General features: G+C 39.9%; 1 protein-coding gene across 7 annotated transcripts; it reads right to left on the reverse strand.

Moving 5' to 3' along the window:
• Nucleotides 1-289: 289 nt before the first annotated feature.
• Nucleotides 290-10,708, reverse strand: LOC103699163 (geranylgeranyl transferase type-2 subunit beta 1-like). Of its 7 annotated transcripts, none has more exons than XM_039133299.1 (15): nucleotides 10,255-10,654; nucleotides 10,136-10,176; nucleotides 9,709-9,758; nucleotides 7,913-8,057; nucleotides 6,513-6,566; nucleotides 4,630-4,759; nucleotides 4,308-4,388; nucleotides 4,040-4,193; nucleotides 3,839-3,955; nucleotides 1,926-1,992; nucleotides 1,684-1,832; nucleotides 1,226-1,359; nucleotides 1,031-1,129; nucleotides 859-934; nucleotides 290-699 (listed from the first exon to the last, which is right to left on the reverse strand). In XM_039133299.1, exons 1-15 carry the CDS (start codon nucleotides 10,411-10,413, stop codon nucleotides 578-580), a joined length of 1,578 nt encoding a protein of 525 aa, XP_038989227.1. In that variant the 5' UTR covers nucleotides 10,414-10,654; the 3' UTR covers nucleotides 290-577. The 7 variants fall into 7 exon arrangements, with proteins under 7 accessions (XP_038989227.1, XP_038989226.1, XP_038989228.1 ...); XM_039133298.1 differs by having other exon boundaries at nucleotides 4,630-4,762; XM_039133300.1 differs by lacking the exon at nucleotides 10,136-10,176 and having other exon boundaries at nucleotides 4,630-4,762; nucleotides 10,649-10,708.
• Between the last annotated feature and the right edge of the window lie 2,346 nt (nucleotides 10,709-13,054).

Here is a 13,054-nt window from a genome sequence, read left to right on the forward strand (position 1 = left end):
CTGCCTGATACCGAGGAATAAAGTTCTAAACACTACTAGCTGCAGGCTGGTTAGCATCCTACTGCTAGCATCTGCAGGCATCACCATAGAACCGCTTAGGTGTTTCTGAGATTGGAAGAAGTGAATGGCATGACGATCATTGGGGGATGATCTTTTCCTGCAGCAGAACAATTTTGGAAAATAAAAAGAAGAATCGTACAAATCTTGATCTCATGAACTTTGGTGCGCTAGCCCCCAGGCAGAAACAACAGCAGCGCCTTCTTCTGAAAAACAGAATGGAGAGATCTAATTTTCCTCAACTTGCCAAACAAAAATATGGCATGTGTTAATATTAAATCCACCCCCACTTACTGTAAAATTATTCCATGTAAACAAACATGACTGATTCCTATCAGAACTGGGCTAACATTAAAGAATTTGGAACCAGTGTTAGGAAATTGGTACAGTGAACTCTTCATCAAATTTAGAACAATCACTTTGGTCGAACCTGTTTGAGAACAGAACCCATGTACCATGACGGTGATTTTAATTCTTTTCCATCACATGGTTTCCCCCAATCACTAAATAGGGCTTGGGCTCAGCTTGCCAGCAGTGAAGGGGCTCTCTGTTTTCCAAAGAAAATTCGATTCACAACATCAACAGGTAAGGCATAAGCAGGATCTAGTGACTTTAATCCTGGATATTCCATCAGTGAAAGTCCTGTTTATCAAACAAAAGAAGCCTTCGGTCATCCACAAGCCTCTGACACTAGAACAGAATATATTGCAATGCACTTTGAGAAAAAGGTACTAATTCAGGGGAGCAGATGAACATTTATAACATGGATTGAGGAACACAAATGGAGAAGCTGATTAGCACCTGCTACTCCAAAGTAGGTATGAAAAACATCAACAGCATTATCTGGCCTATCTGAAATTCCTCCATTCTCCCTGTCCTGCATTATGATAATAATAACACGCTTCAATGACAAATACAAGAAATCAAAAGCAACTGCACGCTGCAGAGACGATTGTGGAACATGAATTCTAACCTGGCAGTTTAGGATGAACCTAGTGAGTTTATCCTTGTCAATCCAGTGCACCCTATCAATCATTATCAGGCTGGACAGCACCCACCAAGAGTAGCAGACCTGATATAATTTTGATGACATTGTCAATGAGGAATTATTCAAAAACATCTCTAAATCAAGTTAAAAATAAAATAAAATGTTCAGGAAAAGTCCAACATCAGTAAGCTTCTCAGGGCGGCCATTTAACCCTCCATCTTTACATTGCCGCTCACATAGCCACCAGCCAAGAAGATCTCTGTCAACATGGTGCAGAGAACCTGTGATTGCAAGGGCTCCCACACAACAGAAGACTGCAGTAATGGTTGTTTATCAAGTATGTTCAATCAAACTCAAAGTTGTGAAGGGAAAAACAAGACAAAATAACAAAAGTATTGCCATTAAGACAGTAGAGAAAATAACATATGATTAGCAGCTAAGACAAAACTGAGAATATCTTAAATCATTTCAATGTTCAGTAAGCCTTGATAAATGACCAAGAAATGACTGAATTATTAGTAGGGATATGCACCATAGTTCATAAAGGCAACTGTGACACATTGTCTGCCTTTTTCTTTCCTGAGAAGAGCTGTGATACAATGTAATGGAAACTGACTCAATAATATCATAAAACATACTCTGCCCAGCATGCGACTCCCCTCCAGGTATAGATCCAAATCCACCATCCAAATTTTTGCAGCTCACAATGTAATTCACAGCCTTTTCCACATCAATTTTATCTAGACGATGCAATATCGAGAGACAGCAAATTGCACAATAAGAGAACCTACAGGGGAACTTGTTGCACTAAGGACTCTTGTATATGCCATTGCAATAAAATAGCAAATAGGTTTTTTGCTTAAGAAATAGAGACTTATACCTTGTGTCAGTTTCACCCCATATATCACCAGAAAAAGATCCATCTCCATTCTGCAGCCCAGCAACATCTAACTTATAGATCAAGTGAAACAAGAAATAGACTCGGGCCTTTTAGATCCATTACCAATAAAAACGTCGATTTACATGCAATGCTAGCTCAAGATGGTTGAAAATTCATGCAGAAATTCCTAAATCTGGAAAGCAATCTCACAAAAAATGCTGTGTTTGATCATAATACCAAGTTTTGATCCTCAGAGAGATGAAACTATTTTCATCAAATGAAGTGTTGGGACAAGCAATATAGCAAACACTGTTAATATTGCAAGGTAAACATTATAGGACACTACTTGTGTTGACAATTTGTGGAACTCAATTAAGGTTTGAGCCTTTGATTTATGCCACTACAAAAGCATACAGGGAGACGCTGATTTAGGTTGATCAAGGGACTACTATAACATAAGAATGTATGCCCATTAGTTGCATCAACAATCCAAACAGACATCCAGGTTTCTTAGCTTTGTAAGATTTGAAACATGAATGTCACTTTGAAGCAATCTATATTCTGATGAGATATCTAAACTCTGAAATATATTAAAGAAAAACATCAAAATTCTTTCAACCAACTTAACATCATCATATTCTTATAGCCAACCAAAAATTGGATGGATTCATCTACTTCCCACTAACATGCACTCCATCTTAACAACAATGCCATCAACTTTAGAAGAATATGGTTGTACATCTGACCCTTGATCATAGAAACATCAAGAAACAACAACAACAACCACAACCACAGCAACAACAGAAAAGATGCACATAAAGTTTCAATTGCACAATTGCCACCTGTGAATCACTCTCTGCATTTTGTCTCATCTTGAGTTTGTGGGAAACAGTATCAAGGTGAGACTTGAGTTTAAATGCTATTGGTGGATCCCAGCTTATGCTTTGACTTGTCATGTCTACTTCTAAAATCAGCTTCTATAAGTTTTATTTTGAAGTGTTTTCCTCAAGTTAAGCCACAAAAAATTCAATATCACTAGACCCAAGAAAATTGACATCCTTAATTACCAGCGAACTTTTGATCACTTCTAATTTCTGGTCTACAAACGATTAATGCTACAAGTCCTAGGTGTCAGAAGAACAAAGTGGATACAAAGTAGTGAAAACACTTATTACTTTTTATAGGGAAATATGGATCATGCATCTTAACATGGGAAGCCTAGCGCATGTGAGGATAATAGCTGTTAAAGTATAACATGTCAAAATGCAAAACAAACTAGAGAAAGAACCTAAAATCTCAATATAAACAGATTTCAGAGATGACAACTTTTGAAGGTGGAAAGTACAGTAGGTCCTCCTGAAACTAGAACTTTTCATATTAAACATATTCCCACTCCAATCAAATAATAATAAAAAAAAACTACTAAAGACCTCACTCTTTAGTCCTTGGAAAGCAGATGATTTTATCTAAAAAGCAGATACGATACTTCAACACAATTGAAAATTCAAAAAAATGAAGTTAGTCAGAGATTAAGGGATAAAAGAAACCTACCAATTACCAAACAGTGAAACCACAGTTTTGATAAGTTTTCACATCAGAGACCAACCCAGATTTCTAGCTAGAATTTTCTCCATGTTGAGTAACTAATCAAGAATGGCATGAAAATGCAACATAAAATTAATGATTTTGAAGCCGCCCCTCTTAATTACAAAGGAAAGCTCGTACATACCATAAAAATTGGAAGCCTAAGTTGATAGGAAAGGGTTCACAAGCAATACGCGAGCCCGATGTTGCAAACAGTCTACCATTCATTAAAATTACCCAACTGAAGAATTACATCAAAAGCCTGAAATCTTATTGACCATCAAAGCAAATTTAAACTTCATAATATCTTTCCTAACGACGAAGGATACAATCCGAGACCTTCTCGATATCAAGAACATCAAGCCTGTCAAAAAGGGCCAAAACCTGCACGGCACTGAGCGTATAAAGAAGGTGCGGATCGTGACCAATATTCCCACCAAACCCTCCTGCAATTACCCACTCACAATTACCAAAAACATACACCATGTCTGACCTAAAAATTCAATCTCTCGAGTTGGGGAATGACTCACCGCAATCCTGGTGATAGCATTCCATCATCCACGATACGACCTCATCCGGATCGACAGCTCCGAGCTTATGGAGGAGGTCCAGAGTGGTCAGACCCCAATAGGCGCCGTTCATCCTCAGATGCTCCAACACTAGAGACTCGAAATCATCTTTCTTCTATCGAATCAAATATTTCAGAAAAGTTGTTATTCTTCCTCTTTTTTTCCCGATAGCTTCCTATGACGATTCCAAATTTATTCGAGAGCAGAGAAGAGAGAGAAGCCAGCGAACCTTTTCCACGGAGAGGATGTACTTCACATGCTTTTCCGCTACCAAATCTTCCATCGTCGCCCCGAGTCTCGATCCAAAACCCTAAAGAAATAGATCCAGAAAAAACCCTGATAAAAAAGCGTGGAGTATGGTCGAAGAAGAGCCACCAGGACTACCCAGTCTCAGGAACACATCATCATGTGAAACGAGTGAGGCCAAGTCAAATTTATAGGACTTTCCCTTTCATGCAAGGTAACATAGCCAGGCATGCTAGACAAGGTTTAAAGCAACAAGTTCAATAATAATGGCAAGGTTCAAGTTTACGGTCAGCAAAAGAACATACACTGAAGAAGTTCACAAACGAATCATCAGAAACATCAGGAACAGCAGCAGCTGCAGAAGATGTTGGTGGTGGCTCCAGAGGACCTTCCACAACAGCTGATGTTGGAACAGCTTCCAACTCCTCAAACTCACTGCTGCAAATGTGGGAAAGAAGAATTAAACAGTCACAAATTTATTCAGGAAGTCATACACATAATGGAAAGTATTGCTTTAGATATTTAACAATTATAGACAGAGGGATTGCAGCAAGGAATTTAGAATTCCAAAAAAACTTCTTGGAACAATTATATATGCAACAAAGCAGTATGCAGTTCAGAGAAAAAGCATTGCACCATATCAAAATACAATTTGGGATCAGATCCACCAAAAGAAGCCACTATTTATTAGACGAATATAAACAAGCTAAATGCTAAACATGCATCATGTTAACACTATAATATTATTGCCATATTGGATAAAAAAAATAAAATCTCAGTAGAAAGAACTGTTAAGAAAGAACTAGAATAGAATATTAAGAGAAAGACTTATTTTTCAGGAAGTGGTTGAAAATATCAATAGAATGCAGTATCAGAAAACAAGTCAAAGTAGAGAGTACAGATGATCTTGATCCACAAGCTGTCTAGGAACTACTCGTAATATTCATATATAATTGAGTCAAGGAATCCCACCACCATTGTGGTGACACCAAGATCTTGATATACATGATTAAGCAATGTCACAGAATCACCAGTATTGGTCCCAAGCAATGACACAGAATCCCAATAAGAAAACTTATCGCCAGTACTGGTCTCAGTACTCTCTACTGGTCTCAAGATATAGTAGAAAATCTTGCCTTCCAGATATACTAGCAAAAGATGACATTTGTTTCAACTTCTCAGTGATTATGCTGACCAGTTTGATCTAGTCCTGGAAAAACCCTCTGCCAGTGGCCAAAAACAATTCTCTTTGCAATCATAAAGTATCCTTCTACAACAGAAAGCTGATATACTTGTTGTATATGCAAAATTCCAAAAAAAAGAACAAGAACATGTCACAATCACAATCACTTGTAGGAATTCCACGAAAATTTCAATTAATTGCATTAAAAAACAGCGATCTTTCATTATAAAGATTTTTTGTTCAAGAACTGCACCAAATGAGCAACTCTATGTGATTCTGTTTATATCCAATCAAAATTAAAATTCCTCACTTCTTTTCCATTTCGATTAACTAGTGACTATACCTTAAAACATGCAACTACTTACCAAAATGTTTATGTTTCAGCCCCAACAATGGCTTATCAAAATATTCCAATTCTTCTTTCAGGAAAGAAATCATTGCAAAGGTTCCCTAGTTGTTCTTCTATTAAGAAATACAAGTTCAACGAGGCCAATTTGCACATCTTCTTTTGCGCCTACGTGAATGAATGAAAATTGGTCCATGTCTAATGTATGTATGTATGTTAAAGTATTTGTAAAACTGTAGCCTACAGATACACTGTTAAACAGCAAAAAGTATGCAGATTGTTTTAAATTAAGTGTTAGCTATTAGGATTTTTTTTTCCTGCTCGAACAAGAACACAGGTATTTGGGATGAAGGCTGGGCTGGGTGAACGATATCTAAAATTCACCAAGACTGGCCTGACAACTTGACCAAACAATGGGAAGAAGTCTCGTTAGCCAGCACATTAGCATCCGTACCAAGTATGCTGAGAAGATATCCTAGGGCTGACAAGCGTTTAATGCTTATACATAGACTAAAGAAACAACTAAAAGGGAATTGGCTGAATATAACATGAATTTTCAAAAGCTGTAGTTCCAACTTAACATGTTACAACACTAGGATGCAGAGGAAGGAGATAGCACATCAGAGTTGATGCTTGAGTTAAAGAAAGTTGTATACCACCTTTTGGTTGAAGCTTTAGGCTTTTGAGGGACTTTGGAGTATGCATTCAGTATCCTGGTCAACAAAGATCAATTTAAATTTAAGGCATATCATGTAACATCATATCAATTTAAAGCATCTATATAAACTTTCCGAGCTCACACAATAAAAAACAATGAGATCTCAGGACAAGATTTAATATCATGGATCATACCATTTTTGTGTACATGATATTAATGCAAAAATAAAATTTGTCATGCATAATGCTCATCAGTGTAACTAATAAAGGCAACATACATCAGGTTGTTAAGAGTAAACCCACAGATCTGTCCCCAATCCCAACCCCCCTTTTTACACACATACAGCTTCTGCAAGGCGCCGTCGATGACCGAAGCAACAAAAACCATGAAACAGCAATCCCGTGCAAATTCAAAAGAACAGCTCCCCAAAGAAAAAAAGGAAGGAACCACAAGGGATTGAAAAGTAACGTCCTACATCACAAAATGTCTATATAACATACATACATATATGCATGCATGCATACACAAGCATGCACATACATATATTTGTTCGCAAACACATAGGTATTCAATAGGTATGCATACAGGTGTTATTTTGATCACATGGATGCACTACCATGTTAAATCTTCTAAAGTTATCATGTTGAATTATCTGGGATAGTTGAGCACTTGAATTCCATGTCCCTATCCGACCAACATAATTATTCAAGAGAATTTCGATTTTGGTGGGTTAGATGTGAGAGCAGAAAACGCATAAAAGAAAATTGAAATAATCAACTATGTGACAATGGTTATGAAGTTCTGTGTGATACCACAAGCTAGTAAGTTTTAGCAAAATCACTGACAAAGTTGTTAAAGTTGACTTTGTCAAGACACAAAATGTTGACGTTGTCAAAATACAAAATGTTAAGGCATAAGAAGAAGGTTTCACCATTTAAGATGCTGGATCCAGGGATTACAAGGTTGATCTACAGCGAAATAAATAAAGAATTCATAATGAGCACATCTGTGGAAGCTTGGGGGTTGCACCTATAAGAGGTAAAGGGGGCAAAGAACCACCTAAGATGCCACAAGAAAGTAGACTTTGATTGCAGGGAAAGAGGGAGTAAGATAAACATATTTGGAAAGACTAGAGATGAAAGAAGATGTTGTCCTTTACCGGATGAAAAAACATTACAGATCCTGATCAAGTATGGAATAAGGCTTTCTGGCCATGGTTATTGTATTCTAAATACCATTATAAGCACAAATAGAAACATAACAAGTCATCAGGAAGATGTTTTATCTTTCAACCCCATCTATTAGCGACATAAGTAACACTAAAGTTAACATTTTATTTGATATTCTTAAAGAGTTCTTAAAGTTGCAGGATGCAAAGAAATGGAAAGTTAACTCCCAAACCTGCCAAAAAGATTTGCAGCAGCTTCACAGTCATGTGCATTGTAGAACCATATACCATTAACTTCCTGAGCTGCATTCCGATACAACAAATATGGAACTTGGACTTCATATTCAAAATCTCCCAAGAGATCCTCTACCAGATTATCTGTTCATAGAATAGAAGGCTACTTTAAATACATGTGTACAAATGTATCCCCATTAGATAAGGAGAATATTCACCATGTACCAGATCAAAAATCTAACGTCAAATTATATTCGCATGCGGTATATATAGATTCAGAATCAATCTTCATACCAAACTGGAAGAATTTTTAAAGTCTAAAGGACGTCGAATGGAAATATATGGAAGTGACAATTAAAGAAATGAAATTACAGAACCAAATACCAATCTGATTAGAAGAGCTAATCCAAACTAAAAGACACTATGTGGCATAGGCTCTTACTTTCTAGTAAAAATAAGAGCGGTTCGACAATTTGCGGCAACTCGTGGAACCATCAAGGAAAAGTGACTAGCACTTGTATTATTATGTAACAGTCAAAAGCATTCCTACTGTAATATTTTGATATTTTTTAAGCATTTGTGCCAGTAATAGCATTATGCAAGCTGGTATGATTGTATAAGATTCCAATTTTCATCCCTTAAATATCTGTCAGCTGTCTTAAAGTTTGATAGAGTGATTACTGGAAATAGATATCCGTTGAGAAACAAAGCATGAAAATTCAATTAATCAAAATTTTAATATATTAAAGATTCAGTGGAATGTATGCATATGGATGTTGTTTTACCGCAGTCTCTTAGTCTTCATTACAGAATAATGCAGAAACTTCTCAACAAATATCAATCATTAGCTTGAAAATCACTTAATATTGCCTTAAGTTTCCTATGACCCATGATGTAATTCTTATATCCTGCAATGTGTCAGCAAACAAAAGACATCACAAGGTCCTGGGAGGGCAATCAGCGGAAACTAACTTGCCAAAAGCTGGGAATGGGTGTGGGAGCCAGTATGGTTGTATGGGTAATGGTGCAGGTGTTCTTAGGAAGTGGGTCCAGGCTTGACTTTCCACAGAGTTTCCAGAGCAGGTATGTATGTGGAAATAATTGATAAGGATCCAACCAATCACTCCGTCAATGCTATAATTCTGGATAATATTGCAACAAAAGCTTTTGCAATTGCCACGTACTGTAGTGGATTAACAATTTACCCCCGGATGGAGAGATCAAGATAGTGATCAGGGTGTACACTAGGATGCCAACAAGAAAAACCAAGCCAGAGCCCTCCACCATGACAAAATTGACAGCAGAATAATAGTTAAAACAAAAAGGCTCCACAAAAAAAGAGAGTAGGGATACGAGGATAGCTAGCCACCAACATAATAGGACCCAATCTCCTCAGCTTATACCAGTCGGTATGAAAATGGAAGATATCAGATAGTAGCACCAAATTTAATTACATTATATTTTAAAGCATCTGGATGCAAAGAAGACTAATTAAAATTTCATGTCATAGCAAAGTTCCTGGAAACAAGATCACTCTTATCATTTTAGATTTGATTTGATCTGCAGCAGAAAGGACAGAGATGCAGCCCACTGAAAAGAAAAAAAAATAAATATGAAAATCTGCTTTAGGTGTGATTGCTTCCACTGCGGCCCTATGTTTCCGCATATTTAGCTTTCCCGTACTATGCCATTTGCCACTATAATTTCATCTCAACGAGACATTGTGCAGTAGAATTGCTAAAGCATAGATTAATACTAATTCTTACAAGAGAGCGAGAGAGGGCTAATTCTGTACCTGTGTTGCGCCGGTTCATGACAATGAACTGAAATCTGGGCTGTGTATTTCTGCAAGAATGCAATTATTACGACCTTTTTTTGACATTATAAATCTGGCAACAGAGCAAATAACGCCATGCAGTTTTTAAATAAAATTGCAGAATGCACAAAAAAAAAAAAAAAAAAATCTCCGCAAGGTGGTGCCCAAACTGGTACGATATCACCATGTCAGAAGTAAAGACCCCATACCAAGTATCGGAAACCAACGAAACGGTTGTAAGAGAGGCGGAACAAAATAAAGAATGTCAGACAAACTCAAACGAATCATCAATCTATAAAAGGATCAAGGTTCAAATTCCTTCTTTCTAACCAAGCGACCACGAAGGATTTCGAGAATATCAATCAAATCGGATATCCAAGTGGGAGGGAGAGATCCTAACGATCACCTCTTGACAACAAAGAGCGATCCCTCGACATCCTTGCGGCTCTGCGAGAGAAGCGGCGACCCTATCAGAGGAAGGAAGGACGGGAAGGGGCAAAAGGGATCAAAAAGATTCAGGCATACCCATTGATTGAGCTCAATGTTGAATTCGTAGAAGGTGACGTGGGCCGCGGTCATGAGGATCTCCTCGACGAAAGGATCGATCCGCTGGAGGACGGTGAGATTGAGGACCTTGGTGCTCTGCTGATCTAAATTCGGCATCAACTTCCCGCTCTGCGACATTCTTTTTTTTTAATTTTTGGCAGGCCCAAATAAAGAACCCTAACCCCAACGAGCAGAGGACGAGGAGGAGCTTAATAAGAGATCGCCTTCGAGGGGGGAAAAAAAAGAAACTGGGCAAGGGGGAGGGAGGGGAGAGCTTCGAGTGCTCGCCGGCGAGCTAGAGAGATGAGGCCGGGGAGAAATAGGGAAAGGAAAACATGAAAGACGATGCCATGCCCGACCGAGCGGTACCCACCTCTGCACGTGTACCTGCACTGCTGTAGCCGAGTTACTTAGGCATGACCTGAGATCTCCTTACTTTCACACGCGCAAATATATATATATATATAGATATATATAGAGAGAGAGAGAGAGAAAGGGAGAGAGAGGTAAAAGTTTTTGCATGGCTCTCTGGACTTGTGAGAGGTTATTTATTCAGGCTATTTGTTTGTCTTACTTGCATTGTAGTTATTCTTGCATAATGTTATATTGTTATGATGGTCCGAAACAGTTTCGGGTGAAATCTTTATAAAGTCGCAATGGCAATATCTCGACCATGCCGTCCAAGTGGTTTTGCGCCGCCCACCTGAAGCCATACTAACGGTGAAGCCGAGGACTCCATTGCCGGGCAAGAAGAAGGGGAGCCGTGTAAAGCCGGGGGTGGTTGCCTCATCGGATTTTAAAGGAGGAGGTAGAGAACCTGCGGCGGCGCTTTACGGTAGTCCTTGAACTACCAGAGGATCCGACCGAAGCTTCGAGGAAGGCTTGCGAGTAGTGGCGGTTGTTATCCAGAGCTTTGGCTGTTGGATTCCAGTGGGATGGGTGGCTTGGGATGTGGCGATACGCAGTGTTGCGGGGACGGACGCTTTGGCCGGAGCCTCACGCAACAGTTAGCCCACATTAAGCTAGCAGAGAAGGAGGACTGCGTTCCTCCCGAGGTATTGTCCGCTTTGGGCGCTCCGGCCCGCGCGTCCAGCGCAGACGGGGGGAGACTGGTGCCCTCACGGTTTTGTCCCACAAAAGGGCCCTCGAGAGGAAAGGATTTCCACCCCCCATTTAAGGCACAGAACCTTTCCGCTACTAGCCGATGTGGGACTAAATTCGGGTGCACCCCCCCACAACATAGCCCCCCTAGCGGGAAGGTTCCTGTGGCGCCTCCCAGTCCTAGGGGGTAGTCTGCGGCAAGGGGCGCGGCCCTTCCTCTAGCGCCAATCTGTTGCGGGGACGGACGCTTTGACCGGAGCCTCACGCAACAGTTAGCCCACATTAAGCTAGCAGAGAAAGAGGACTGCGTTCCTCCCGAGGTATTGTCCGCTTTGGGCGCTCCGGCCCGCGCGTCCAGCGCAGACGGGGGGAGACTGGTGCCCTCACGGTTTTGTCCCACAAAAGGGCCCTCGAGAGGAAAGGATTTCCACCCCCCATTTAAGGCACAGAACCTTTCCGCTACCAGCCGATGTGGGACTAAATTCGGGTGCACCCCCCCCCCACAACACGCAGGAATCTCCAGTATGAGGTGGAGGCGGTGACATTACCTTTCGGACCAAGCACGTCTTCAAAGAGACTAATGGAGCTGCGAACTGAGTGGCTTCTTTTGTGGCTAATCACTTCGAAAGAATTCTCTAAACTGGTAGAGGACTACCTAGGACACTCTGTGACTCGTTATATTTTGATTTTTTTTTAAATATATTTATATTAGATTTGTATCAATCGTCCAGTGCAACCAAAAAAACAAAAACGGCATGCTGAAATAGCCTGACCTTCCACCACACTGGGATGAACATTGCTGCAACCAGAGTAATAAAATATGTAGTTGCCTTGGTTTTCTTGATAAATTTGCAGTTGCCTTGTTTAGGAGGCTAAAATATCAGTAGAGATCCCCACTCCCCCTTCCTTTCCTCCCTTGTATCCATGTCGATATACTTACCAACTCAACCGATTGACGCCCTTGCATCTATTGAGGCCCTTTCTCACTTTCCTAAAATATTACAGGAATTAGAAAAGATAAATAATTGAGATACAGGCCTGCTTGAAGGACGATCAAAACAGTTTCATCTCGCCAAAAGGCAGAGCTCGTGTCGGCACTCGTGAAAAGATTGAAAGACACCCGGGAACCCAGAGGACCAGGTTGCAACTCCCATCATGGCGAGTAGCTGGGCCCGACATCAGAGAGAGACAGGCGGCAAGAACCATAGTGGCGAATGGTTGTCCTCTTCGACAGTCGCACAGTCGAGCCAATGTCCCTGTGATGCGCGAAGTATGGTAGCTGAGCTGCTTGGATGCCCAAATTTGAACTACCACAAAATCCTATTGATAATTTTAACAGCCTGCGAATACCAAAGTGGAAGGAGGGAGTTTTGAGGCAGCGTGCGACAAGAAAGCGATTCAAAATAAAATACGCTACCAAGAACACCATCCAAAACTGATCCGACAGACAACAAAAGCTTTAATCAGATGATACAAGTTCCTCACAGATCAATATAAGATTTTGCTCAGAAACAAAGGATGAGGCTTGCAATAAGAAAGAACCAACTTCATTGAACACCATCTTTGCTCCCTGGAAAATCTTGTTTCACCCTAACTCTCTATTCAAGCAGTTGTTCTGCTATCCATAAATAGCTTGCTTCGTTTTATTGAAAAGATATAATTAAAGCAAGGGCTGAAC

The sequence above is a fragment of the Phoenix dactylifera genome, chromosome 14, assembly GCF_009389715.1.
Source record: "Phoenix dactylifera cultivar Barhee BC4 chromosome 14, palm_55x_up_171113_PBpolish2nd_filt_p, whole genome shotgun sequence".
Classification (NCBI taxonomy): Eukaryota; Viridiplantae; Streptophyta; class Magnoliopsida; order Arecales; family Arecaceae; genus Phoenix; species Phoenix dactylifera.